Source organism: Drosophila guanche, unplaced genomic scaffold (assembly GCF_900245975.1).
Source record: "Drosophila guanche unplaced genomic scaffold, DGUA_6, whole genome shotgun sequence".
NCBI lineage: Eukaryota > Metazoa > Arthropoda > Insecta > Diptera > Drosophilidae > Drosophila > Drosophila guanche.
In genome coordinates this window covers 592,261-619,271 of record NW_022995747.1, presented here as the reverse complement: position 1 = coordinate 619,271, position 27,011 = coordinate 592,261, and the positions used below count along the sequence as shown (strand labels likewise).

Genomic DNA, 27,011 nt, shown 5'->3' with positions numbered 1-27,011 from the left:
ATTGATATACCGAAAGACCCTCGGAAATATGCCGAAATGTACCCTTTCATATTCAAAATATACTGTAAATATACCGTAAATCTGAAATCATTTTCCTCGACTTTGATCTTCAGTTTAAAATTACAAGCTAGTTAGGACTCTCAGATTTAAAACTGTAATTTTACTCGAATCGACATTCAATTACTCACAAGGTTGGCTGATATTCACGACTTATCTTTATTAGATAAGGTTAGAAGGTAAAACATTTCAAGTTACTTGGGTGGGAATTGAATGCTGTCATTTGACAATTTGTTGATTGTCAAGTATAGTATGGGCACTTGTGTACCCTATTTCCAATAATTAATATTAAAACTATATTTATACCAGCTGCTTTTAAACATTAACAATCATTTTATGTTTGACTGACATGCTTTTCTTTTCGAGCCTTTTCTCCTGTTAAAAAGTTACAACACTGTTGGGTTTTACAATTTTATTTGTGTACAAATATCTTATACTAGGGCTGCTACTTAAATATGCTCGTGTAATACTCCTCTTCCAAGTCGTACAGATCCATTGCCATTTCGTCCCGGAGCTTCATAAGTTTTTTGTCGCACTCAATCTGAGTGGATCGGAACAGTTGCGAGTTGTTGGTGATGGCCTCGTTCACAGAGTGGAAGTCGTTCAGAATCAAATACTGCTTGAGATCGGCGACCAGCTTCATCAGGGATTCTCCGGCCCGCACCATATTGGATGCGCGTATCTGCATTTCAAGTGCATCCTGCTCCGATTGCGTCGTACGTGATATCTGACTGTGGCTGTCCCTGCGCGCCAGCTTCAGAGTCTCCTCGAAGTTCTCCAGCATGCTACGGACGTCCTCCTTCAGGCGCGCATTGTAGGACTTAAGCAGCGCTTCTTTCGACTGTGGCAGAGTGGTAATACGAGAACCGCTGGCCATGATATTAGCAAAAACTTTGATTTGTTTACAAAATGCGGGCAGCCGGCTGCTTTCTTGGTTTTTTCGATAAAAGTGTTCGATTGCTGTCAGCTGTCAACCTCGATGACGATACTTTCCCTCTCTGTGCTCAAATTTGCTAGCAAAAACATATAAAAATATATCCAATCTTTTAAGCAATTGGTTCATCAGCCGTTTAAAACTACACGGAAGATGTGTAAAAAGTATACATTTTCGCTTTTTAACTCAAGTTGTTCACCTGCATAAATATATGGGTGTTAAGTGGGTTAATTTCGCTCACTCACTTTATCGATAACTGCGCTCCACATGTGAAAGGCAGAATTTCGCCAGTATTACTTATTTTTATTGTTTATTGCCTAAAACAGTGCAGACTGAACCCCTAATCCAATGGCGGACACCAAGGACACAGTGGTTGAAGGCGTGGAGGCGCTGACATTGAATGGCAAGGCCGAAGCAGAGCCCGTGGAAACGGGCACCGATGCACAGGCCCAAGAAGGAGGAGCAGCCGCAGGGGCTGCTGTTGAAGATGTGGTGGATCCGTGGAACGTGGCGAGCAGCAACGATACCGGAGTGGACTATGATAAGCTAATAAGTAAGTGCCAGCCACTCAATACACACAAACCTCGAGTTTCCTTAACGATATTGGTAATTGACACGTTGCAGAACGCTTTGGCTCCAGCAAAATCGATGATGAGCTTATCGCGCGGTTCGAGAAAATCACGGGCAAGCCCGCACACCATCTAATTAGGCGCGGCATGTTCTTCTCGCACCGCGATCTGCACACCATTCTCACATTGAAGGAGCAGGGCAAGCCTTTCTATTTGTACACGGGTCGCGGCCCCAGCTCGGGATCCCTGCACGTGGGCCACCTGATACCCTTCACGTTGACCAAGTGGCTGCAGGAGACGTTCGATGTGCCGCTGGTCATTCAGCTGACGGACGACGAGAAGACCTTGTGGAAGGACCTGAAGGTGGAGGATGCCATCAAGCTGGCCCGCGAGAATGCCAAGGATATTGTGGCCATGGGCTTTGATGTGAACAAAACTTTTATCTTCAACAACCTGGAGTTTATGGGGTAGGACCACAAAGGGATTCCAAGTGTTTCCCAGTTCATTATTAATCATTTATGTCCTCGTAGAAAGTGTCCTGCCATGTACCAGAACATCATTCGCATCCAGAGGTGCGTCACCTTCAACCAGGTGAAGGGCATCTTCGGCTTTGGTGACTCGGATATCATTGGCAAGATCGGCTTCCCCGCCGCCCAGGCAGCGCCTGCGATCTCCAGCACTTTCCCCTTCCTCTTCGGCAACAAGAAGGTGCACTGCCTCATCCCGTGCGCCATCGATCAGGATCCCTACTTCCGCATGACGCGCGATGTGGCGCCACGTCTGGGCTTCCCCAAGTGTGCGCTCATCCACTCGACCTTCTTCCCGGCGCTGCAGGGAGCCAAGACAAAGATGTCGGCCAGCGACCAGAACTCTGCGGTGTTCCTGACCGATACGCCCAAGCAGATCAAAAATAAGATCAACAAGTATGCCTTCTCGGGTGGCCGCACAACGGTGGAGGAGCACCGACAGCTGGGCGGCGTGCCAGAGATCGATGTGTCCTACCAGCTGCTAAAGTTCTTCCTCGAGGACGATGCCAAGCTGGAGGAGGTGCGCGTGGCCTACCGCAAGGGTGAGATGCTAACAGGAGAGATCAAGAAGCTGGCCGTGGAGGTGAGTAGCGACGAGAATGTTGACAAAACCCTAAGCTAATGTCCCACTTTATAGACCCTCACGCCCATTGTGGAGCAGCATCAGGCGGCGCGCAAGCTAATCACCGAGGAGGTGCTGGACAAATACTTTGAGCTGCGGCCCCTGAAATTCGCTAGCTAGAAATTCCCAGAGGGGGGTCTAGTTCTTACGCATTTGCTTGACGCCGCCACTCGATGGTCTGGAGCTTGGCTTGGCTTGTCACAAATTAGTTAACATTGAAACTGAGCAGCGTGACCCGAGCCCGTTCCCGATCCCCCCTGCTCCTATGTACATAATTGCAATGAATTGATCTATGCCACGGCTCAGAGCTCGTGTTGCCCACTTAATATTTGTACACTTTGCCTATTTATTTCGACTTTTTTACACACACAAACACTGCAGCAAACAATAAACTTCAGTAAGCTTCGAGTTGCGTATGTAACCCACTTTTCGGGGGGGGGCAATCTACACCTTCCTGGCCACTCGACACCCACCACACAGAGGCTGCAATTCGCACTGGTAGTTGGCATATTTATTTCCGATTCCCGGCAACACGCTCTGGCAATGCAGCTACAATAACTTTTGGCTGTACAAAAATGTAAGTAATTTCCCTTGGGGGGGGTTTGTGTGGAGTGTGTGTGGATGGTGGAGCGGTAATACGAGATCTGGCTAATGAATTGGGTTTCTCGGCACAGAAGGCATACAGTGAGGGTACAGTAAAGGGGAATATAATACTCATAGACCCATTGCTCATAGAAGTTTATTATAGTTGAAGAACTTTTATCAGAGCAACATTTGCACAGCTAAGTTTGAGCTCAAGGTCATGGACTAACGCTTCACTGTAGTTTTATGGATTAGTTTGAAATTGGGAGTGCATTTGAGAGGCAATGAGAGGCCAGAACTAGGGAGCACATATAGAGGTGTATATTAATGCCTCTGGCTATGGGGACATGGATATGTATTTTTTTCAATTAAGCCAAAACACTTGTGTTTACATGCGACAAAAATACAAACACACGGGCGAGGAGTACATACATACATACCTGAAGGGGTGCGGGCGAGGAGTTCATAATGGAGTACATAGCGATCAAGAAGAAAAACTCAAACTGAAGTTGTGGCGACGATCGAAGCCACAGCAGACGACAAACGCAACTTCAGCTTGGCACACGCGCCGCAGCATCGACGATCTCCCTTCATTCCCTGCTCACAATAGCAAGGAAATTAAGCGGCTTTGTTGGACATACCCCCCACCCTGCCCCGCCAGCAGGTACACGACGATCCTCGACGACAAGTTGCACCCGTCCATCCATTGTCTTGCGATCGATCGATATTGACACACGTACAAAAGAGCTCTTCATCATCTAAGTGGGATGCTGATGCTGGGTGCTGGCTAAGGGCCGTGGCCACTGGACCCTAGTCAGTCACACGTCTCGGATGATGGTGAGACATTCATCACGGAATAAACTAAGGCAATCCTCTGTCCCCGCTTCGACTGGCAAACTTCTAATGCACTAAAAATAGTGTCCACCGACAGGTAAGCCTACAGCAACGAGCCACCGATCGAAAAGAAATTCCATTGCCAGTGCCAGTGCCAGTGCCATATCGATCGCGTTCATTGCCATCAGCGGACGTTGAAATCGGCTTAGGCGATGACTGATCAACTGCTGAGTGCAGCCTCCGGCCAGCCACCGCCACCTGCCCTTGTGGCGCTGCCCGCCTCAACGCCCGGGTCCTACCTCAACGGCGCTGCGGAGGAGGATGTTGAGTCAGCGGAGCAGCCGGTGCTGCTGGAGCTCGGTGCCACCCCACAGTCGGGCCACATACCCGTCAGCCTGAACTACACGCTGTCCAGCGATGGAAGCGGCATGCTGGCCTATGCCTCACAGCAGCAGCCGCTGCCGCCGCCGCATGGCTGCCTCACCTATACGCCCACGCTGATGAGCAGCTACGAGAAGGACTCCTCCGGCATGGGCATGATGCAGTCCACGATGGCCCATCCGCCCTACAGCATCATTCCGCAGCCTGTGTCGATGTGGCACGCAGGCGGCCAGCTGCCCGTGCCTCTGTCCAGCCATATGGAGAGCAAACCCAGCGAGCTGGTGCCTCCGCCCATGTACATGGCCTACGGGGGCGGCAGCATTGCCAGCAGCACCGAGGTGGAGATCTCAAAGGAGCACAATCCCGCCTGGCGGGAGAAGGCTCTGCAGATGGAGAAGGACTACAGGCGCACGGCCTGCGATCGGGAGCGCACCAGGATGCGGGACATGAACAAAGCCTTCGACCTGCTGCGCTCCAAGCTGCCCATCTCCAAGCCAAATGGCAAAAAGTACTCCAAAATCGAGAGCCTAAGGTGAGTGAGGATTAGCTTTCATCGAGGTGTAAATATTAATTGTGAATCGCCCCTGCAGAATTGCCATCAATTATATAAATCATCTGCAAGCCATGCTGCGCGACAATTCCACATCCCAGAATGATAGTGTCTGCTGCAACTGGAGCGGTGGCAGCAGTTCGCCCTACGATCACGGCCACGACCACTGGGGGGCGTAACCAAAAACAACTTCGAATCGAATGTGAAAAGTTTTGCCAAAGAACCAAGTCCTGACCAGTGTCGTGTCACATCGAAATCGTCTGTTAAATTGTTAAGTTCGGGTATTTCGATTTTAAGAGGTGAACCCACGCCGCCTCTTTCTTCCTTATTAGTGTAATAAATATCTATAATAAATAAAAGTGTTTTAACTACTCGAAATGTTTGTCTTTTTAGGCCATATATATTTAACATTTGACTTTCTTCTGATAATTTACATATTGATGAATAGTTTTGGTAGAGGATTGAACTGAGCTGACTGGCGAGTATGTTGTTATTACATAGCATTAGATATATATATATATAAACCTAAAAAGTACAACAAAACAAGGAAGATTTAACAAATTACTATGGAATTGTTGCTGCACATACGCAAAAAACGATAAGTAATACTTATTTATAGCTAAAGCCAACTAACTGCAACGACATTGCACTCGACACACGACACACACAATTTCTCCGCTGAATTTGTTCTAATTTCTGACTGGAGGTTGGCTTCACGCAACTCAAACAAAAGGGACGAAATCGAAGTAACAAAACAAGGTAAGGGCTCCACTTGCATGCCGCTTAGTTGTCCTTCTTGATGCGGGTGGAGGTCATGCGGTAGATGATCGAATCCCTGCCGGGATCCATGGCACCGATGGCGTAGCAAATGGCCAGCAGGGACAGCGCAAAGACGACCATGAACCAAAGAATGATGTTGAAGATGACTGGATAGTCGCTGCTGTAGTAGGTGGCCAGATTGAAGGGGTTCGTCGAGTCGGCAGTCAAGGTGTCACGCTTGGTGCGGGCCACACCGGTGTCCTTTTCGGTGGTCTGGACAAACAGAACCGAGTCGCTGGACTTCTGGGAAGCAGCCAGCAGTCGGCTAATGGCAGCCGAGAGCAGCTTGTTGGCCTCATCCAGGGCCACCGATTTCTCGCCATGAGCCTTGGCAATGCCATCAACCGACACACGCAGGATCAGCACATTTGCGGGCTTCTGCATATCGGCCAGGTTGGCGGCAGCGACATCGAGGTAGCCGATCTCCTGCAGGAACTGCTTGTCGGCGTTGTGCAGAGCAGGGTTCAGGTGCTTCGTGGGCTTAGCGGGGGTGGCATTGATGTCCCCAAAGCACGACTTGAAGGCTTGCACCTGTTGGGGATACAAAGTGTTACATAAATTCCAAGCACCAAAGCGAGACTCTATTGGGGGGACTGCGGCTACTTACACCCTCATCGAACTGCCCAAAGTTGATGTCGCAAACGGGTTCGTTGGTGGCCTCCAGCTCGGCAGACAGGGCGTTGAGAGAGGCATCCGTGTTGGAATCGGTGAGCTGATAGGTCTTTGCACTGCCCGCAGTAATAACGTGGCTGATGCCCTGCACGTGCACGCAGATCACGCCCTTGGCCAATTCAAAGGGATCGTTGATGGTCATGCCGCTCCAGTTGGAGTCTCCAGCGACGGCATTGCCCATGGCAGCGTACAGAACATCGCCCACATAGTGACTGTCCAGCGCATCGTTGCCCTTGAAGCTGATCGCCTTGGGGCTGTTCAGCACCGTCAGCTCGCCCGCAGCATGAACTAAACGAAAGAAAGGCGTGTAAATATACAAGATTTTCTTTTATCTGTGTGACTGAGCCTTATCACAGCTTCTGCGCATGCAGGCTACACTCGTGAGACACTTTTACTCAAGTAGAGGCGGAGTCACCACCCCCAACACGAAACAAAGTGTAGAGAACAAGTGGAGTTTTCTCACATTCCGAGTGGAGTGCACGACCAAAATATCATCTGGATTAGTTCATATACTTACTGGCTGCAATAAACAGCGAGAAGATCACGCAATTCTGCAACATTTTTAGTTTTCCGCTGGACTTTTTTCAATCATATGACAAAACGACGAATGCAAAGAAAAACCTATGGCTGTCATGTGATGATTAGTGCGACCGCCCTGGGGTTACCGAATAAATATGCCAATAATAAATATAGGGGGGTTGAGTGGGTTAAGTTTGGATTTTTTCCTCAGTATAATTGGGTATATTTAAAAGTTGAGAATGTATATTTCGGTATATATCTGAGGTATATAAGCCGGCGGTCACACCAAACACACACACACAATTCTGCTATTTTGGAAAATATAAAAAAAAAGTGGGAAAATGGGCGAACGCTACAATATACACAGCCAGTTGGAGCATCTCCAGAGCAAGTACATCGGCACTGGACACGCAGATACGACCAAGTTCGAGTGGCTGACCAACCAGCACCGCGACTCACTGGCCAGCTACATGGGACACTACGATATCCTCAACTATTTTGCCATTGCGGAGAACGAGTCGAAGGCCCGGGTGCGGTTTAATCTGATGGAGCGCATGCTGCAGCCTTGTGGACCCCCTCCCGAGAAGCTAGACGACTAGGAAAATGCATTTATATTATAATTATGAAAATAAATAAGGTTAAAGCAAGCCGTAGTGCCCGGTGTAATTACTGCGACATCCGCCGTCACGGAGAAGAAAAAACTGGATGCACCACCGATATACTCGTATTGCTTTATAATTGTGTTACTTGGCAACTAAAATACTTTCTTGTATTCTTTTGCTTAATTAACTCTTTTTTGCTGATATTCGTATAAAGTTCTAGCTTTGTGCGCGCAGAGAGTCTATTTCCAAGCGCAGCTTTTGTATTTTTAGCAATGAGAGCGTCCTTTCCAGTTTGAGGTTCTCCGTTTCTGTTGTTAAGAACTGCGTCTTGCTGCGGAACTGCTTAATCTCGGCCCTGACCTTTTCTGCTTTCAGCGAAGCCAAGTTATTCTTCGGTCTGTTCTCTGCATAATTCGCTTCCGTATTATTGGCCGAATTGTCGAGGCTTTGCTGCAGGGAATATGAATCAATATGAAGACATATAAAACGCGGGAGCCTCTCTTACCATCACCTCTTTGTATTCATCAAGAAACTCCACGTATTCCCGGTTGTCTTGTACTCCTGTTATTTCATATTCCATTGCGTCTGCTTGATAGTCCTCGTTTGAAGAATTAATGTGGGGGCTACAATGCTCAGACACTTCACACTTGATCACCGTCTGCTGGCCCTGCCCATCAGCATCTGGATCGTCCTCGCAATCGTCTAAAAATTCTTGGATCTATGGATGGGGTCAGGTTAGATCGGGTCGGTTACGCAGCACCCAGTACTTGCCTTCACAATGATTTCCTTGCCTTCGTTACCGTGATCGATGCCTCCATCCGCGTCCTCGTGCGTAATCTAATGGATACAGAGTTCACTCAAGTGTCCTTTATTCAGTAATTAAATACATACCCTCAGTGAAGGACGGGCCCTTCTTTCCAAATACATGGATTGTGTCTCCGATAAGGCTCTTTTCTGATCGCACGTTTGCCTGAAAATGAGACATTGTATATTACATTGGCATACAAAACATATACATATACATACACATACGCATATAATTCTATGTACGGTATTTGTATGTTTTATGTACAATTACCTATGTAACGACAGTCTTGTTAGCGCTGTATTCTGCAATTCCTTCTGACAGAAAAGACACGTAGCCGAGTACTTCCCGTTTTCACACTTTGCGGTAAACCCGTACTTTTTGTAAAAGTCTTCGTTCTTCTTTCGTGGCATATTTATTGCAGAATAATGAACGGCGGCTTCAAACAAAATGGCTTCATGTAGATACGTACTAACGCCACATATATACATATACATGCACGGCCACATTGCCAGGGTTGCATTCGCGTACGAAAATTTCGTGTCAAAATACTTGTACAATTTGCCATGAAAGTGGGACGTATACGCGGGAGCTCCAAAGCATCTACATGGAAACGCCTGGGGTTCACTCCTGTTGCCGACGAGGTCAGCAAAAAGCAGCGAGCACTGTGCCTGCACTGCCACAAGTATCAAGCAAACACCAGCATCGACAGGCTCATCATCCATAGGTAAGTACCCAGAGAGTCGTCTGTCGGGTACAGTCTGCAGTCTGCAATGTAAACATTTCGTTTGTTTCCCCACCCACAGAAAGTCGTGCCACAAATTAAAGGAGGACCTGACCGAGGAGGTAAGTGCGGAAACGCTTGTCCCAAGTGGCAGTCACTTACTTATGCTTGCCTCTTCCACTCGTAGTTCAAACACAGAGGAGAGCCGGATATCGAGCCGAAAGTTGAGCGCTTGGACGGAGAAGAAGTGCGGAATACTGGTCCCAACCTGGAGGGGTACCTGAGCCACATAGACACACTTGCGACACCACACACAGATGCCAATCGGCTGCAGAAGGAACTGATCAAGGCGGAGACGGATTATCTGGTGGCAAAATCTGCGTATTTTACCAAACTGAATGAGATTGCTGAGCTGAAACGCACCGTGACCATGCTGGAGGCGAAGAAAACCCAGCTAGAGATTGTGAAACTGAAAGCAGAGTGCGAGTAGTATTCGTATTTACAGTATTTCGGTTTCCCTTTTAGTCTAATAATTACACAATAAATATAATACCATAAAACAAATTTCTAAAATGAAAAGCAATGACAGTGACAATGACAAGCAAAGCAGTGGCTCAACACTCCAGCGCATTGACAACTTGCCTGTCTATGTGGGATACCTGATCAATGTGGCTGCCATTGTGCTCTCCCATCCCATAGACATAATCCGAGTGAACGTCCAAGCGAATGTCCTGCACTTCGTCTCCATGTCGGATGTGATCCGTCTGATGTTCAAGCAGAAGAGGATCGCTGGCTTCTACTACGGAATTGGTGGTGCCCTGCTGCGATGTACGGTGCAGACCGGGACAACTTACGCATTGTACCACTGGCTGAAGGACAACCCATACTTGCACATGCTGGAGCCATTCGACAACTCTACAGTGGTGGGCATAAGCGGACTTGGCGGCGGCTTGCTCTCAACGCCTTTTGCCAAATTGGCGATAGTTCGACAGGCCGATCTAACCCGCCGTCCATTTCATCAACGCAAGTAAACGCATTCCCTGTCCCCACAATGGCAAGCAGCTATAATGTGAATCTTATTGCAGCTATGGAAACCCCTGGCGGGCTCTCAAGTGCATGTACGGAAAGGGCGGCGCAGCCTTCCTCTTCACTGGCTACGAGCTGCACGGTTTCAGCACCGGAGCTATGGCAATGCTCCACGCACCTATCCACGAATGGGTAACATCTAAAAACTATATATAGCAACTCCTAATTGACTGCGTCTCCCCACCAAAGGTTGAGAAGATGCTCTTGAAACTCCACCGTATACGCGATGAGGATTGGGTCATCGATCTTATGGCAATGACGATAACGATCAGCATAATTTCATTGATTCTGACGCCGGTAGATGCGGTGACAACGGTGGTCATAAATGCTGGCTACAATAAGTTCCCGTCGAAGAAGCATCTTTGCCTCAAAATCATTGAGATTCACGGCTACAGGGGATTCTTTCTGGGTCTGCGGCCAGCTCTGCTTGCGATCCTGCCACACGCGTTCATAGCTACATTCACTTATCCGCTAATTGCTGAATATTTCATCAGTTAAATTGTTCGTTTTTCGTTTTTATTTAGTAATGGTTCGTTGTATGGACTTCAATGCCTCCACAAACTCCTCCAGGTCGCTGGGTAGCTGGTTTAGGGAGCAGTTCTTAAGCTGAAAGCTGAATATTTCTATAAAACGTTGCACCAACTGAAAGAAGAGAAGATCAGTCAGTCATCTAGGTGTCCATCTGAAAGTGTAAAGATCAAACTCACCTTCTTAACTGACTGTGACGTCTTATGGGTCACCATGCACTCGAGGAGCACAGCCACGAATTTGGTGTAGAATTCAGACAAATGAACGTGCAGCGCCTGAAGCGGAATGGGCAGTATGCAGACCAGATAGCAGCGCTGCATCTGGCAGAGCAGCTCTACGCACACCTCAGGGCCTTGCAGCAGTTTATCCGATTCCAGGACGAGCATTTGCAAAATGCTCTTGGCCCAACGATAGCTGGTGCTGGAGTTGATCGAGGAGCACACATCCTGGCAGGCTGCCAGTTTATCCGCTTGTGTGAGATCAGTGGCCAGAGCAGCTTCGATATCCCTGCGATTGATGGTGAAGTAGTAGCCAACTCGTGTTATAAACTGAAGCAGGCAAATGGAGTTGTTCGCTTTCGAAGACATTGTCACATTTTGAAGGAGACGTTCCAGCATATCGTCGCATTGGTTCCACTGTGGATACACACAAAACTCCATTAAGAATATTCAACAATTATGTGGGGACGCAGCCCACTAACCGTGAAGGCATCCAGATCGATAAAGTGATCGAGGCAGAGGTACAGGCAACTCCATATGGCGGTCGTTGCTTCGATCGAGTCCATGTTGTAGGCATCTCTGAGTGCATGATCGTAGATTACGCTGTGTATATTCAACTCCTGTATGTCCTTGTGGTCCTGCAAGGGAAACAATTAATGATCGAAGGCTTTGGGAGTGCAAGCATCATGCCTACGCCATGCTTCAGAATTATTGAAAATATCTGCACTCCGAGCTGCTTATAGACAAAGTCGTAGCACTCGCGCACATTGAGGCCCACCGACAGGCTGAAGGCAACCATCTGGGTAGTCATTTTGTCGTCCTTCGTATAACGGAGCTGCAATAATATATCTAACATTGTAAATCGATTGATAGAGTACGTTCAACGTTCTATTACCTCTAGATATCTGGCAAAGCCATGCACGGCGCCAAGTTGCCGCTTCCAGCAGTCCTTGTGCAGCTTTTTCTCATAGGTTTTGAGTATTTGCGTGTCCATAGATTCCCCCCAGGTCTCCGAGAGCTTCCTTCCCAATTTATGGGCATTTCGCAGCAAGTTCCTGGACTCATCTTTAAGTTGGTAAACGGTGGGCGATGCTGTCAGCTCGCAAAGGAGCATCACAATTTGAACCCTCAGCTAAAAGGAAACAGATTGTAACTTATGGAATACACTTAGAGGAAACCTCGTACCTCCTCGTGTCCAGCATTATTGGTCTTCTGAAGAAATTCTTGTACTAAATCGTAGAATTTCGGCAATTCGTGGGTGAGCAACGCGTGATAACTTTCAAAGTGCGACGTCTCTAGCTGAACGCTGTCCAGATCTTCCTTCAGCTCTGGGAGCATGTAAAAGTGAACCACATCGCACATGTGGGCCGCTAGGGCCTCAGTTGTGTCCCAAGTCATGGTAAAACCAAGAAATAACAAATCTGTTTTGTTGTATTTATGTTCAGTGGTTGACCCTCGGAAATATACCAAAAAGCCGGGTCATTTTCAAAATATACTGTAAATATACCCACTTCTATTTGATTGAAAATAACGAATTTTAGATTCTTAAATATAACATTAATATGTGTACTTAATCATAGTCAAATCTTAAACCAGAACCACGAATATGTTGCTCACTCCAGGCATCAAATCGCTCGGACATCGCATCACTCATGTGATTGCGCCAGTCGCCAATTTTCCCGTTACGGATGAACTTAGACGCCGATGCGGGCAGCACTTTTTCCAGATTTACCGCCTTGTTTTGGCGCATTTTGTCAAACGTAAGATGCTCGCAGATGCGCTTCATGCTGGACTCGGTCAGCAGATGTGTTGCATTCAGGAAACGGCCACAGCGGCGCACCACGGCGGGAAGATCGGTAATCATGTCCTCGTATTTGATGAAGAGAACATTGTCATCGTTGCTGCGCTTCCAGAAGGGCAGAACATGCTTCCAGTAGGAGCCCATGGGAGTGTGGCCGCCCAGAAACAGTTCCACAAATTGTTCAAAGTCCCCACTGATGCCGTGCAGCAGCTTGCAGTAGTGGAAGTAGGACACACAGAGATCCTTGGGGTTCCTCGCCGTGTACACTATCCTGGGCTTCACCTCGTTAAGCTGTTCGGGCAGAAGCTGCCAGGAGAGGTGAGACCGGGCGTAGCGGGGTCGTGGCAGATTGCGAACCAGCTCCACGGTGTTGCCAAAAGCCTGACTGCCGAATGGAGAAAGTATGCAGGTTCATCGCGGGGACCCAGCCCAGTGGAGTATACTTACGCCACCATCTCGTGATGATCTGTGCTGAACAGCGCCGATAGTTCAAGTAGTGGAGACCGCATCCGTATGTCCTGTTCAGCGGCCACATAGTCCAACTCGTGTCCGAGCAGCCAGACCATCTCCTGGGCCCAGGTGGACCCTGTGCGAGGATAGGACACCATCCACACATCATCCTCGTACACGGCCAGCGAGCGTATCGATTCGCCCAACTCGACATACTTCCTGGGAATGATCAACTGGTCGGGCAGCACCTCCACAAAGCAATTCTGAGCCGGAAACACCGCATTGGTGCGCCGGACAATGTCCGCATCGAGTTCTCGATACACCAGCTGCATGGTACAGTATTTGGAAGAGATTCTCTCAGCACCCGTCGACACCAAAATAACAAACAGCACCGTGAGGCCAGCAAGCCAAGAGTGGCAAGTGCAAGTGCAAATGAGTTTGCTGGGGCTGGGGCTAGGCCTGGAGCTGGGTGAAACTGAAATGTGTGAAAGGCCACCGCCGACTGCAGGCGTGTTTTCCACAGATGAACTGGTTTTGGCCAAGAAAAGCTTCCACTAAACTAACTAAACTGGCTGGGAAAACCACGGCACCACACAGTTGTTGCTGCATTTCGTACTCATACTCGTATATGGGAGGAAAAAGCTTTTCTCTTTCGGTTCGTTGACTCCAAAATGAACGATCAACCGACACAATGATGGATGATCTGGTCTGTATATGGTTTAAGTTTTAAATGTATTTCAATCCGTAATACTATATACACACGAAATCTTTATCTCAATTACAGCTAAATCGACGTCTTAGTAAGCATTCTGGCCAATGGCTCCTCCTTCCTCCTGGGGGAACCTACAACTCATTGTGTATGTACTCCGTGGTCACCTTGGCCTCGCCCTCGTGGAAACCATTGCAGTCGACTGGATATTTGGCCTGCACAAGAATTCGCAAAAATAACGAATAGAAAGCGTTAGAGCAAGACCTAGAGGAGAGGATGGAAGACGGCTACTGGGACTTGGACTCACCTCGCAATTATATGGCGCATTGATTACACCGAACAGAGTCCAGAATGGTGTACCGGTTTCCGTGCTAATGAAGATGGCTGCACCCATGCTGCCGATCTTGACGATTTTCGGACTAACTCCGGCAATCAGACCAGAGGCTGTCGTCGTCGCCTGCTTCTTGGACTGCTGCTGGTTCTGCTGCTGCTGTTGCTGTAGCTGCTGCTGGGATTTATGCTTCTGTTGCTGGTCAAGAGCGGCTGCATTCAGCTGGCAGAGCACATAGCGATCGCATTGCGGCGTCTTCGAGATGTATCTGTAGGCGCGGTGTACTTTTAGCACCGGTTCGATAACCTGTTTTGATGTTAGACATTTGTTTTAAGATCGCATCGGATTGGATTGGATTGTATTCGTATGAAACAGAAGAGAAAATCGAGGCGTAATTAATTTAATTTGTGGCGAGGAGCTTAGGAGCCGAGCTAATTGCCCAGCAACCAATTCCTAATTCTCAGTTCTCAATTCTTAGACCCACCTCCAGATTGAGCGTGTCCGTTAGCTTATCGCTGATCTCAGTGGCGTTGAATTGCAGCAGGCCGCGGGCCTGGCCGAGCTTCAGCAGTTCCTTGGCATAGCCCACAGCCGGCTTCACATACTGCCTCGAATCGATCTTCACACTCAGATGGTGCTTGGCCACGTGGTCCAGCAGATTGGAGATGGTCTCGCTGGGACGGGCCGGATCGAAGTGCGTCTGCTTGGGGTAACCTTGAGACTTCAGCAGCCCGTTGAACATGATCTGCGCCGTCTGGAAGTATCTGGTGGGAAAGTGGCAAAAGAAAAAGCAACAACAAATTAGACAATTGACGATGACTGCCATGACGCTGCCAAGTGAAAGGGTCGTCGCTAGAAAGTGGAAGTAGTGTTCGTCTAACAATGATGAGGCGTAGCAAATGAGCAGCCAACGCCAAGAAGCCGAAAAAGTGGAGAAGACAGCAGACTAAACACTGAAGGCTGGAGTCACTTGACCTACTTTGGCTGCCTCTGCCTCTGCATGTGCCGCTGCTGCTAAAGTCATGCAAAAATGTCTGCTGATGGAGTGTACTTTGCCTTCAACCCATTTTCTGGCTAAGCGGACAACGCTAACCGGTTCTTGGCCTGCTTTGTTTATTTGTTTGCGTTAACAATGCCATTGACTTCTGTAACTGTATCGGATCCAACGAGAGAACCAGAGGTAGAGACAGCGCGAAAGAGCCTGGACACACAACTGGGAGTGGGATGATTGCTGTGTGTTGACCAGCTGGATTAGCAGACATGTTCTAAAAACCAAGTCAAAGCGAAAACAAGAAGGAATAAAGGTAACCACTGGATACCCTTGCTAGTTCACTGTTCGTTTGCTATTGGAATCAGCTTGGAATGGTAACTGTTGAGCAGTTCAGCACTCTTTTTCTCCTATTTTAGGAATCTTATTTAATCAGAAAAAACAATATTCAGTGCATTGGCATCCTGTTCTCTGCACTGCGAGCAACAGGTCAAAATCAGAATACCCGCTCTGTGAGGGTATTGGGTGGGGGAACAAAAAGTGTGTCAAAAGGTAACCCTGGCAAACAGGTTGCGTCGGCTAACGGTAACAGCAACAACAGCTGTTCAGAATCGGAGTGGAATCGCAGCAAGGTGCTAACTGCATTGGGAACCGTTAAAGAGAAGAGCAGAACGTGATCTACAATTAACACGCCACGAATCGGATTGGATTGAATTGGTCATCCCACAGCCCACACCCAAATCAAGTCGTGTGTGCCACGTAGACTCACCTGAGATAGACATCAGGATTGGCCAAATAGCTGGCCCAGTCGGCCAGGTACAGCGTCGCCGACTTGATCCAGCGCCGGCGGAAGGATTGGTTGTTCAGCGATTCAAAGAGCTTGTCGTAGTCCAACTTTCCATCGCCGCCCTTGAAGCCCTGTTTTGAATAGGGGGAAAAAACGGAAGACAAATGTTTAGCAGGGAGAAGAAGCTTCTGCAAGAGATTCCTCAAGTTCTGTAAAGTATTTCCTCCATCATTCCGGGGACCAGTCGGATATATCTATTCAAATTATACTTTATATGATCTTGAGCACATCTCTTCCACGAAATATACTCAAATCCTATAGTCTAAAGATCCACCTTCATGATTTTGTTGACGCCCGACTTCTCGTAGAGGGCATCGGCCAGTTCCGAGTTGGAGAAGTGATCCCACAGCACATGGATGTGCTCCAGGAAGGGTGGCAGCACCCAGGCATGGCTCTTGTGACGCTCCTGAGTGCTCTGACCTTCGGGTCCGGTGAATGAGCTAACGGCCTGCATGATCAGGGGCAGAAGGTTCATCAGACCGTTGTCGGACTCGGGCTCGGGCTCTTGGGAGGCCGAACGCTTTTGCTGGTGATGGGAGGAGGGCTGGGCCTTGTTGCCGCCGCCTCCCTGATTGTTCATGAAGGCGGAAGCCACCTGCAGAATGGTGTCTAGTCCAATGCCCGACTCGGATCCTCCGCCATTGCTGCGCTTCTGGGCGGGGCCGGACTCCTCGTCATCGCCTTGGGTGAACATTTCCAGGACATTGCCAATGATGGACGGATCGAAGCCTCCGCCGCCACCACCGCCATTCCCACGGGCATTGTTAGCCAGCAGGCTGCCCAGGCCAGACAGGATTTGCATAGCTCCACCGCCGCCACCTCCTCCTCCGCCGGATTTGCCATTGGCCTGCATGAATGTGCCGATGAGCGAGGCCACTCCAGCCAGTCCGGCTCCAGCTCCTCCTTGTCCTCCTGCACCAGCGGCGCCGTTCTGGTTGGACAGCGCCTCCTGGAAGAACATGGAGGCCATGTCCAGAAGCGGGTTGGACTCATCCTCATTGGCCATCTGGCCATAGGGCTGGGCGCACAGCAGCGCCGCAAAGAGCAGCACTCGTTTCACGTACATTTTTTGGACGGGCAGGAACTTTCACAATCACACACTTGAGATACTTTTGGGCCAATTAAGCCAAGTCGGAGACCAAAACGGTGGCGACGCGGGCACCGCTTCACTGCGCACACGGACTGCTAAATTGGATATCTGCTGGATGGTTTATGGTGGTTCTGCTGCTGCTGGAGATTGCAGATTGGAGCTACGAGATCGGAGGAGACAGCCAGCACAGTTGAAAACTTTCTTTCTTGTGAGGCGCTGCGCCAGTTTGTAACACTTCTTAAGCTGGAATCGGCAGTCAGGTCTGCTGTGGAACCAAACGATTCTAGTTGGGCTGCTCTCACCTGCACTCTCCACTCTTTCTCTCTCTCCACCCTCCTACGGTATATTAATGAGAAGGTATGGCAGACCTCTGCACGGCGGCTGCTGTTGCATTCCCATGCGGGTTTTCTGTTAGAGTAAAGTGGAAAGATCTTACCTTACATGTGATACCCCTTGCGCACCCCACTCTCACCTGTAAGTTCCAGTGGGGCTCTCTCTCTTGCGGAATTCTGCTACGCCTGCGCTTTGTCCACGTCAGGTTTCCAGAAATATAAGCTATAGAGAGAGAGAGAGAGAGAGAGAGAGCTCAAGAGAGAGATCCAAAAGAAGGCAAAGAGGAAAACGACTTTTGCGCTGTTCTTTGGCTCGCACTTTGTTTACGTTTGCTGCCGTCTCTCTCTGTCTCTGCCTCTGCCTCTGCCTCTGGCTCTGCCAATACCTTTACCTACTTTCTTTTTACACACGATCGCCGCTGCTGTCGAACCGCTTTCAAAGTTCTCTTCCTGGAATGGTCGTTGATCAAAGTCAACGTTTTCGTTAATGCCGCCCGCTTTTGGATTTTATTTAAATGCGCAAGAACTCGTTTTAATGGTCTTGAAGGTATTTCAAAGAGTTTTGTAACTCTGTTCGTTAGCCCATTTGGCCTGCTCTCAAAAGGGAATGTGTAATTCGTTGTTTGCTTTTATTCAATTTTTGATTGTTAATGCAAATCCATGAGGCTAACGAATGCCTGGGCCATTTGTCACCTGGATACATTGTGGGTTCGGTTCGAGTGGATGTCATGGCCCAATTCGATTCGTTTCGACTAGAATATCTTGCAGTGTGCTCGTTACATAAATTTATAATCAGTTTAATGGGTCGGTCATGCATACCTGAAAGGTTCTAATCGAACTCTCTCAATTTACTTTCTATTGTTAAAATTTCTTTTAAATATTCTTATATAAATCGTGATTTATAGAATTTATAGCATGTATATTTGTATAGCACTCATTCAAATATGCTCAGCCCGCGTAAACAGCACAGACTAGTATTTTCTGCCAAGTGGTATTTTTTTGTTATCGCGAACAGCTGTTATGGTGCGCAGAAAACTAACAATAATTCCACTTGTTTTTCCGTAAAATTACTCATTTTCGGCACAACAGCGAGGTGCAAATGCGAATAAAATGGGCAATCAACTAGTTGGTATTGCCCCCTCGCAGATCTATGCGGTGGAACACTATTTTTCGGGCCAGTTTGGCAGCGACATCACTTTCAGCTCCAAGTAAGTATCTTTTGAAGAAAAAAGTCTACCTATGTTGACAAATTCGTTTCGTCGCAGTATGGGAAGTACACGTTTCTTCAAAGTGGCCAAGGCCAAGACCGAGGAGGGTCTGATTGTCGTCAAGGTGTTTGTGAAGCATGATCCCACCCTACCGCTGGAGGATCACAAGGAGCGGCTGGAGGGCCTCAAGAAGACCCTAACTATGGCGAATGCTGTCAACTGCCTGCCATTCCAGCGGGTGGAGGTTTGTCCATCAATCAATCTCAATTAGCGAGTGGCCCGCTCTTATCTTTCAAGTGTTCCAGCTCATCGACAAGGCGGCCTACATCATGCGAGAGTACGTGAAGCACAGCCTCTACGATCGCGTGTCCACGCGCCCCTTTCTCACGGTGCTGGAGAAGAAGTGGATCACCTTTCAGATTCTGTGCGCCCTCAACCAGTGCCACAAGCAGAAGATATGCCACGGCGACATCAAGCTGGAGAACATATTGATCACCTCCTGGAACTGGATTTTACTCTCGGACTTTGCCTCCTTCAAGCCCACATATCTGCCGGAGGACAACCCAGCCGATTACACGTACTTCTTTGATACGAGCAGGCGGCGCACTTGCTACATTGCTCCAGAGCGCTTTGTGAAGACCCTGGCCTCGGACGACGATGGGAACAATGGCAACATGTCGGTGATCCACACGGACTCCATCATTCGCCTGGCGCCCACTTATGCGGGAAACACTTTGCTCCCTGCCATGGACATATTCTCAGCGGGGTAAGTATGTGAAAGATCGAATTTGGAGACTCTTATTCATGATGATTTCACAGCTGCGCCTTGCTGGAACTCTGGACTGAAGGAACGGCTCCGTTTGAGCTCTCCCAGCTGCTGGCCTACAGGCGGGGCGAGCGCGATCTGGTGGAGAAGCATTTGGCTGGCATCGAGAACGAGAGGCTACGCAATCTGCTGGCCTCCATGATTGATATTCAGGCATTGAATCGAAAGAGCGCCGAAGACTACTTGGACCAGGAGCGGGGGCAGCTGTTCCCCGAGTATTTTTACTCCTTCCTTCAGTCCTATTTGCAGATGTTCAGCTCGACGCCCATCATGTCGCCGGATGACAAGATCCAGTGCCTGCACAAGGACATTGGGCATTGTATCAAGGTGCTGACTCAAGCACAGGACCTCACGCCCGAAGAGGATGAGCAGGATGCGGAGCAGGAGAAGAAGGATCCCACAATGTGCGGCCGTCTGCCGCCAGAGCACGATGGCCTCATACTGATCATCACGGTGGTTACCTCTTGCATTCGAGGCCTGAAGCAATCCAACACGAAGATTTCCGCCTTGGAGCTGCTGCAGAAGTTGTCCAAGTACACCACATCGGAGACTATATTGGATCGCATATTGCCCTACATTGTAAGAGTCCCTTTTGAGTCACGAATTTCCTCCCATTTCACGTACTTTGATTGCAGCTAAATCTCGCACAGAAGTCGCCAGCGAAGGTGCAGGTACAGGCCATCGAGACGCTGACCTCCTGCCTGAGCATGGTGAAGGACATTCCACGCAGCGATGCCAACGTCTTTCCCGAGTATATTCTGCCCTACATCAGCGATTTGGCCAGCGAGTCGAGTGCGGTAATTGTGCGCGTGGCCTTTGCCCGCAACATAGCAGCTCTGGCCAAGAGTGCCGTCTACTTTCTGGAGGAGACGCAGCGCAATGCTCCGAATGAGATGCCCACGCCACGCTACGAGGCGGAGCTGAATGCCCTGCATGACATTGTGCGGCAGGCTGTGCTCAGTTTGCTGACCGATTCGCAGCCAATTGTGAAGCAGACGCTGATGGAGTCGGGCATCTGCGACTTGTGCGCCTTCTTTGGCAAGGAGAAGGCCAACGATGTGATACTCTCGCACATCATGACCTTCCTCAACGACGAGGACAAGAACCTGCGCGGAGCCTTCTACGACAACATTGCCGGCGTGGCCGGATACGTGGGCTGGCAGGCATCGGACATACTTGTGCCGCTGCTGCAGCAGGGATTCACGGATCGCGAGGAGTTTGTCATTGCCAAGGCCATACGCGCCGTGACCATTCTCATTGAGCTGGGACACATCAAGAAGCCCGCTGTCACGGAGATTGTCAAGGAGACGGCATGCTACCTGTGCCATCCGAATTTGTGGGTGCGCCACGAGATCTGCGGCATGATTGCCACCACAGCGCGCAACCTCAGCGCCATCGATGTGCAGTGCAAGATTATGCCAGCGATTGGCGCCTTCCTCAAGGTGCCGCTCATCCAAGTGGAGAAGGCGCACATTCTGCTGGACTGCGTGCAGCCGCCCATACCCAGGCAGATCTTCGACAGTGTGCTGCGCTTTCAGGACATTCATCACTTCCTGGGCGCCCTCGAGGATCGCGCTCGTGTACGCAGCCAGACAAGGCACGGCGCGCTGCCACAATACGAGGACATGGGACAGACGCTGCGAAATGTGAGTAAAATATCGAAAATTAAATTAAAATCGTTAACAAACTCTTTGGCAGCTCTTTCGACGTCTCACTTCTGAGGGATTGACCGATCTGATTGAGATGCAGCTGCTGGCCATGAAACCCTTTTTGATATCGCTAAAACACAAGGCCTCGCAGGATCTGGATGACACCGCCTCAGGCAATGGACGCATTGTGGTCAGCCGCAAGCAGGTGGCCTGCCATGAATATCCGCTGGCGGACAAGGCCATCAAAATGCCTGCAGAGAATCGTATGAGCACAAACGTTTAAATTTTCTGCAGTTTGTTTATTGATTCCCATTCGTTTTGCAGGTTCCAGCGAGGGCCATGCACCGGCCATGGTGTCGCCAGCATCGGATGCCGTGGCTACTCCACTGGGACCCGGAGGAATGGCTGGAAGTCCGGCCACGGGAGGCATGACCTTGGGCGTGCCAACCACAACTGTCAGTGCAGCCACTTCCTTGGGGGAATACACGATGCCGGAGCGCAACTGCTGGCTGGAGCGCTCTTCAGAGTGTCGCAAAGATTTGGAAACGCTGACCCAGAAGATCAAGAGCCGCTACAATGTGCTGGCCATATCGCAGCGCTGCAGCTACGACAAGCTGGTGACGCCCTATCCGCCCAACTGGCGTCTCAACGGCACCCTGGTGGCACATCTGCACGAGCATTCCGAGTCGGTAATCAAGCTGGCACCACTGCGTCCCCATGGTTCGCTCTTTGCCAGCGGCAGCATCGATGGCACCGTGCGGCTGTGGGACTGCAGCAAGCTGAACGGCAATCAGGGCATCAACAAGTCCCGTCAGGTGTACTTTGCCAATACCCCGATCTATGCCCTGGCCGCCTGCGATAGCGGACAGTCCCTCGCAGTGGGCGGCAAGGATGGCAGCCTGCTAATGATGCGAATCGATCGCAACTCGGCCAAGATGACGCTGCAGCAGGCCCTGGAGCAGAAGTGAGCAAGAGTATGTTGTGTGTGATCTATTCTATAACCTGTGGATGTCTCTCTCTTCCAGCGAACACAACGATGGACCCGTGGTGGATATGCATGCCTATGATCAGGCCACACAGAGTGTCATTGTTTATGCCACGCTCTATGGCGGCATTGTGGCCTGGGACACGCGCATGCAGCACAGTGCCTGGCGTCTGCAGAATGAGCTGCGGCACGGAGTCATCACCACAATCTGTGCAGATCCCACCGGCTCCTGGCTGGCCACGGGCACCAGCGGCGGCAAGCACATCTGCTGGGATCTGCGTTTCCGTCTGCCCATTGCAGAGATAAAGCATCCGGCAGACTCGTGGATCCGAAAGGTGGCCTGCCATCCCACGGAGCCGTCCTATCTGATATCAGCCTCCCAGTCAAATAACGAGGTGTCCGTGTGGAACATCGAGACGGGTCAGCGACAGACGGTGCTGTGGGCCAGTCCCGCCCCGGTACTCACCAACACCAGTCTCAATGATCCGGCCACAACGTGCGGCATCCTCAGCGGAGTTGTCGATGGAGCGCCCTTCATTCTGACTGGTAGCTCTGATCAGCGCATCCGCTACTGGGACATTGCGTCCCCAAAGAACTCTTCGCTCAAGGTGCCAGCAGCCAATGATAATCTGACGGATGTGGCATTCAACTACAGGCAAGTGCCATTTATGGTTTATCTTCGTTGCTTTTTAATTGTTATTTGCGACTTACTGCAACCCTTCCTTAGTGCCCGTTTGATTGATGGCAGCCAGGTCATTGAGGAGCAAGTCATTTCCATGGGCACCGGCGAGTCCCAGCAACTTCGCACATCCACGGAGGAGAATCCACGATCTGGGCCGGACATGCCTACGGCCAGCCATCGGGACGCCATCACGGATCTGCTCATGTGCAAGGACAAGGGTCAAATCTACATAGCGTCGGCATCGCGCGACGGTGTCATCAAGCTGTGGAAGTAAACGCCTGCTAATAGTATTTAATTATTCAACTGTGATTAGCCTAATAAACTGCAATATGTGTATCCGTGATCGAGTTTAAGCTATATTCTTTTGTGCCGTTCGTATTCAAAATTGTCCGGAAGTTAGCGCCAAAAGTGTTCCAGCTATCGATATTTTGTTACATGGAATGTAGGGCAACGTGATGCATTTCCCAGCGGGAAAATTTATTGGACCAAAAGAAAATTTACCAAAACGGATCGATTGCGATCTTATTTTATACGCAATAATCCCATGAAGAGGATGCATTTTATTTAAAAAGGGGAATACAAATGCCCATATACTTAGAAATCCATTCCCACTCACATACTATTTCATGCTATTTTTTTGGTTGGCCTATTTAGTTTTAAACTTAATCTGGAGACATTCCAACAAAATGAAATCGTGAAAACTAGCCCGTCTTCTGAAGAATTGATTGATAAAACTGATAAAATTATAGTTTTAGCGCTGAGACTCCTAACTAGCTAGTAACATCAAATAGAACATCAATATCGAGGAATGTGAATTATGATTTCGGTATATGTACGGTATATTTTACAAATGAGACGGAATATATCTGAGGGTTTTGCGGTGTATTATATCGATAAATCCGTGGTCACACTGCCTGTCAAGACGCGTCTCTGGCGCTGTTTTTCGATTTTCTCGTATTCTTTATCTTTTCAAGCGCCGTTATGATCAGCGGCGGCCAAGCGTCATAATACTCCAGGTGAAAAAACATAATTAGTGAGTTTGTGTGACAACGATTGCTTGAAAACAACAAGAATCACATCGTTGTAAGTAAGCTGACCCGAAACTGTATCTGAAACGAGCCAAGGACTAAGCAACGCCACTAGAGCCAGCGCAAAGCGAGAATCTGCTGGAGGACCAAAAGTGACAACAACAAAACACAGACTTTTACAAAATGGCGCCCACAAAGGCTTCCACCCGGGCCACCGCAACCAGCCAGGCGGCCATGAACTCGCTCCTCGCCCTGGGCCCCACGGGCACACGCAAGGGTCTGAGCCGTCGGGCGGCGAACAACAACAATTGCAACATCGACCCCAATGCCGAGAACATGCAGACGCGGGGCAAGCGCAAGGCCGACAACAGTCCGATCAAGAACGAAAAGATCAAACGCTCTGCCCTGGGCAACCTTACCAACAATGTAAAGATCATGACGCTGCATCAGGGGGAGGAGGATGCCAACCAGCAGCTGCTGCCCAAGAAGCCCACGGCCCAGCAGCTGCAGGCCCTGCTAGATGCTAAGAACACTGACAACCTGGGTATAAATGTGTTTGCCACCAACAAAATCATGACTCGCGCCTCAACCAAGACAGACGATTCAGTGGAGAACTGCCACAAGGTGTTGGACAAGTTCGAGGAGGCACTGGCTCGGCCCAAACTGCGCCCGAAGGCAGTGCCCAGCAAGAAGACCGTTTTGGGGGAGGTCCCCAATCCGAACCAAGTCCAGATTCCCATCTTGCCCCCTCCCATGCAGAGTCTGGCCGCTCCTCAGGCCCAAGCCCAGGCCCAGGGAATGGTCATCAAGCCGGTGCGTCGCATCTCCAATGACTTCAACAAGACTGAGGATAGCCTATACATGTCTGCCCTGGAGGACGTATCCACCTCCGACTCTTTGCGCCTCTCGGGCAACTTTGAGGCGGCGCGTCGGCGCTCTGCCAAATTCCAACAAAAGACTGAACAGCCCATAGTGGAGGCTGCAAAAGCCGCTGCCGCTGCTGCCTTGGCGCCAGTGATTCCACTGCGTCCCGTGCCCAAAGATGTGGAGGATTTTGACCTGAAGAACTGGGACGACCCCTTCCAGGTCTCGCACTACGCCATGGACATCTTCAACTATCTGAAGACACGCGAGCCAGAGTTCCCCATCGAGGACTACATGCCGAGACAGATCCACCTGACCACGTGGATGCGGACCCTGCTGGTTGACTGGATGGTCGAGGTGCAGGAGACCTTCGAGCTCAACCACGAGACCCTCTATCTGGCTGTGAAGATCGTGGACCTCTATCTGTGCCGCGAAGTGATCAACAAGGAGAAGCTTCAGCTTCTGGGGGCCGCTGCCTTCTTCATTGCCTGCAAGTACGACGAGCGCCAGCCGCCCCTGATCGAGGACTTTCTGTACATTTGCGACGGAGCCTACAACCACGACGAGCTGGTCAAGATGGAGCGCGAAACGCTGCGCGTCATCAAGTACGATCTGGGCATTCCCCTGTCCTACCGCTTCTTGCGTCGCTACGCTCGCTGTGCCAAGGTCCAGATGCCCACTCTGACTCTGGCTCGCTACATCCTGGAACTGTCGCTGATGGACTATGCCACAATTGGGTTCAGCGACTCGCAGATGGCCTCGGCAGCCCTCTTCATGGCACTGCGCATGCACGCCGGTGCCGCCAATCTGGAGCAACAGACCTGGACCTCAACTCTGGTCCACTACACGGGCTTCCAGCTGGCGGAGTTTGCCGAGATTGTGCCCGTACTGAATGCCGGACTCCATCGCAAGCCGCGGGCCACCATCAAGACGATACGCAACAAGTACTCGCACAAGATATTCCACGAGGTGGCCAAGGTGCCGCTGCTCACCAACCAGGAGCTCTTTCAGAACAACCTCGATCTGGAAGTGAACGCGAGCAATCTGTCGTAGGACGTAGGACCACCTCGAACCTTAGCCAAATTAATATCGAGCAGCACCAAGTTACGCTTCAGTTAGGCTCTAAGACGCTTCAGACCCAAAAAAAAAAAAATATTAAAAAAAAACAGCAAAACCCACCTCGAAAAAAAAAGACTAAAACGAATCCACCCTTCCCTTGACCCCTTTTCCCCTTCCTTTCCACATTCTCTCACAAAGTTTTTATATTTTATAATTAATTATTATTTGTGACATTTTGCATTATAATCGTGTGTTTTCGTTGCATAAATATTATGTTAAGAGCGCTCACTGTTCTCCATTTATGTTTTACTGTTTAGTTTCCTTTTTTCATAATTTTTAACAAGCCGAAACATTGTCCCATCAGTCATCAAGCCCCCACAACCGCTCTACAACTAAACAAATTATGTTTTTATTTTATGATGTAAGACATATTCCAGCATTTAATAAACTTATATCGTAAGGCACCAAAGCAAAGCAGCAATGGATCGATCGTATTCCTAGGACAACTCGTAACACTAATAACTAACAGAGGCGCGTGTGTCCTGTACAACCTGGAAGGCGGCGCGCACCGCTAACAGAACCTTCAACCCTCATCGCATCATCCTACCCATGTGTATTTTTATGTATATGTTGTTAATGCTGCTCTTTTGTTTGTTACGCCATTCATGGACTTTCCTCTCCCACCCCCCAACTAACATGCATGCACCGCCACGAGGAATGCTCCATGAATGTTGATAGCGTTGCATTGTCATTGTCCAAATATGTAACTAGTTATGTACCGCACTCCATGTTATGTATGTACCCAATAAACATTTACTCACTATGTGTCCGTTCGCAAAATAACCAACTAAATGTGTCGCCAACGCGGGTGGTGGATCTTGGAACAAGAAAAGTCTAGAAATAAGCCTATGGTAAGCATAATCTATTCCAGGTTTTTCTTTGTACCCAAAATCTAAACTGTTTCATTTGCTTTTGTAGCCAAGAATCAGCTGAGATGTCTTCAGGACAGCTGGTGGTTCTGTGTGAAACATCTTCAATTAAGGGTGAGTCCACAATCTATTCTATGCTCTATGGCACTTCTCATTTAAGCTGCTATCCCTTAGATCTTGCACGGGAACAGCTGATGCCAGCGG

The 27,011-nt window shown here is 49.4% G+C and overlaps 13 protein-coding genes across 15 annotated transcripts; 7 read left to right on the top strand and 6 right to left on the bottom strand.

Annotated features, from left to right (window-relative positions):
* Positions 1 to 454: 454 nt before the first annotated feature.
* LOC117583281 (mediator of RNA polymerase II transcription subunit 22-like) lies at positions 455 to 1,014 on the bottom strand. The gene has a single exon (XM_034271514.1). The coding sequence runs from the start codon at positions 932 to 934 to the stop codon at positions 503 to 505; it is 432 nt and encodes a 143-aa protein (XP_034127405.1). The 5' UTR covers positions 935 to 1,014; the 3' UTR covers positions 455 to 502.
* A 227-nt stretch (positions 1,015 to 1,241) lies between these two features.
* On the top strand, positions 1,242 to 3,117 carry LOC117583280 (tryptophan--tRNA ligase, cytoplasmic). The gene is made up of 4 exons (XM_034271512.1): positions 1,242 to 1,544; positions 1,616 to 2,027; positions 2,091 to 2,670; positions 2,725 to 3,117. Exons 1-4 carry the CDS (start codon positions 1,340 to 1,342, stop codon positions 2,827 to 2,829), a joined length of 1,302 nt encoding a protein of 433 aa, XP_034127403.1. The 5' UTR covers positions 1,242 to 1,339; the 3' UTR covers positions 2,830 to 3,117.
* Positions 3,118 to 3,807: 690 nt separating this feature from the next.
* On the top strand, positions 3,808 to 10,650 carry LOC117583499 (protein Fer3). 2 transcript variants are annotated; one of them, XR_004573796.1, is made up of 3 exons: positions 3,808 to 5,038; positions 5,097 to 5,300; positions 10,641 to 10,650. XR_004573796.1 is itself a non-coding variant. In XM_034271840.1 (2 exons), exons 1-2 carry the CDS (start codon positions 4,338 to 4,340, stop codon positions 5,233 to 5,235), a joined length of 840 nt encoding a protein of 279 aa, XP_034127731.1. In that variant the 5' UTR covers positions 3,808 to 4,337; the 3' UTR covers positions 5,236 to 5,434. The 2 variants fall into 2 exon arrangements, 1 of the variants encoding a protein (XP_034127731.1); XM_034271840.1 differs by lacking the exon at positions 10,641 to 10,650 and having other exon boundaries at positions 5,097 to 5,434.
* Positions 5,649 to 7,211, bottom strand: LOC117583494 (ATPase H(+)-transporting accessory protein 2). The gene is made up of 3 exons (XM_034271834.1): positions 7,065 to 7,211; positions 6,483 to 6,835; positions 5,649 to 6,406 (listed from the first exon to the last, which is right to left on the bottom strand). The coding sequence occupies exons 1-3, from the start codon at positions 7,105 to 7,107 to the stop codon at positions 5,840 to 5,842; spliced, it is 963 nt and encodes a 320-aa protein (XP_034127725.1). The 5' UTR covers positions 7,108 to 7,211; the 3' UTR covers positions 5,649 to 5,839.
* LOC117583502 (splicing factor 3B subunit 5) lies at positions 7,354 to 7,713 on the top strand. Its single transcript, XM_034271844.1, has one exon. The coding sequence runs from the start codon at positions 7,408 to 7,410 to the stop codon at positions 7,663 to 7,665; it is 258 nt and encodes an 85-aa protein (XP_034127735.1). The 5' UTR covers positions 7,354 to 7,407; the 3' UTR covers positions 7,666 to 7,713.
* LOC117583493 lies at positions 7,784 to 8,941 on the bottom strand. 2 transcript variants are annotated; one of them, XM_034271833.1, is made up of 5 exons: positions 8,747 to 8,941; positions 8,560 to 8,638; positions 8,440 to 8,505; positions 8,180 to 8,386; positions 7,784 to 8,118 (listed from the first exon to the last, which is right to left on the bottom strand). In XM_034271833.1, the coding sequence occupies exons 1-5, from the start codon at positions 8,884 to 8,886 to the stop codon at positions 7,885 to 7,887; spliced, it is 726 nt and encodes a 241-aa protein (XP_034127724.1). In that variant the 5' UTR covers positions 8,887 to 8,941; the 3' UTR covers positions 7,784 to 7,884. The 2 variants fall into 2 exon arrangements, with proteins under 2 accessions (XP_034127724.1, XP_034127723.1); XM_034271832.1 differs by having other exon boundaries at positions 8,174 to 8,386; positions 8,747 to 8,936.
* On the top strand, positions 9,007 to 9,761 carry LOC117583500. Its single transcript, XM_034271841.1, has 3 exons — positions 9,007 to 9,200; positions 9,280 to 9,319; positions 9,385 to 9,761. Exons 1-3 carry the CDS (start codon positions 9,040 to 9,042, stop codon positions 9,685 to 9,687), a joined length of 504 nt encoding a protein of 167 aa, XP_034127732.1. The 5' UTR covers positions 9,007 to 9,039; the 3' UTR covers positions 9,688 to 9,761.
* LOC117583498 (mitochondrial glycine transporter) lies at positions 9,728 to 10,807 on the top strand. The gene is made up of 3 exons (XM_034271839.1): positions 9,728 to 10,224; positions 10,283 to 10,415; positions 10,473 to 10,807. The coding sequence occupies exons 1-3, from the start codon at positions 9,770 to 9,772 to the stop codon at positions 10,779 to 10,781; spliced, it is 897 nt and encodes a 298-aa protein (XP_034127730.1). The 5' UTR covers positions 9,728 to 9,769; the 3' UTR covers positions 10,782 to 10,807.
* Positions 10,783 to 12,484, bottom strand: LOC117583492. The gene is made up of 6 exons (XM_034271831.1): positions 12,215 to 12,484; positions 11,925 to 12,161; positions 11,724 to 11,864; positions 11,512 to 11,667; positions 10,991 to 11,446; positions 10,783 to 10,925 (listed from the first exon to the last, which is right to left on the bottom strand). Exons 1-6 carry the CDS (start codon positions 12,425 to 12,427, stop codon positions 10,800 to 10,802), a joined length of 1,329 nt encoding a protein of 442 aa, XP_034127722.1. The 5' UTR covers positions 12,428 to 12,484; the 3' UTR covers positions 10,783 to 10,799.
* Positions 12,485 to 12,599: 115 nt separating this feature from the next.
* LOC117583128 (luciferin sulfotransferase) lies at positions 12,600 to 13,878 on the bottom strand. Its single transcript, XM_034271319.1, has 2 exons — positions 13,278 to 13,878; positions 12,600 to 13,215 (listed from the first exon to the last, which is right to left on the bottom strand). The coding sequence occupies exons 1-2, from the start codon at positions 13,610 to 13,612 to the stop codon at positions 12,600 to 12,602; spliced, it is 951 nt and encodes a 316-aa protein (XP_034127210.1). The 5' UTR covers positions 13,613 to 13,878.
* Positions 13,879 to 13,993: 115 nt separating this feature from the next.
* LOC117583491 lies at positions 13,994 to 17,592 on the bottom strand. Its single transcript, XM_034271829.1, has 5 exons — positions 16,430 to 17,592; positions 16,078 to 16,226; positions 14,805 to 15,084; positions 14,297 to 14,626; positions 13,994 to 14,204 (listed from the first exon to the last, which is right to left on the bottom strand). The coding sequence occupies exons 1-5, from the start codon at positions 17,219 to 17,221 to the stop codon at positions 14,124 to 14,126; spliced, it is 1,632 nt and encodes a 543-aa protein (XP_034127720.1). The 5' UTR covers positions 17,222 to 17,592; the 3' UTR covers positions 13,994 to 14,123.
* A 982-nt stretch (positions 17,593 to 18,574) lies between these two features.
* Positions 18,575 to 23,269, top strand: LOC117583489 (phosphoinositide 3-kinase regulatory subunit 4). Its single transcript, XM_034271827.1, has 9 exons — positions 18,575 to 18,785; positions 18,843 to 19,029; positions 19,091 to 19,551; positions 19,605 to 20,190; positions 20,247 to 21,257; positions 21,310 to 21,523; positions 21,585 to 22,224; positions 22,286 to 22,900; positions 22,973 to 23,269. The coding sequence occupies exons 1-9, from the start codon at positions 18,688 to 18,690 to the stop codon at positions 23,199 to 23,201; spliced, it is 4,041 nt and encodes a 1,346-aa protein (XP_034127718.1). The 5' UTR covers positions 18,575 to 18,687; the 3' UTR covers positions 23,202 to 23,269.
* Positions 23,270 to 23,839: 570 nt separating this feature from the next.
* Positions 23,840 to 26,701, top strand: LOC117583490 (G2/mitotic-specific cyclin-B3). Its single transcript, XM_034271828.1, has one exon. It carries the CDS (start codon positions 24,139 to 24,141, stop codon positions 25,870 to 25,872), a length of 1,734 nt encoding a protein of 577 aa, XP_034127719.1. The 5' UTR covers positions 23,840 to 24,138; the 3' UTR covers positions 25,873 to 26,701.
* The last annotated feature ends 310 nt before the right edge of the window (positions 26,702 to 27,011 follow it).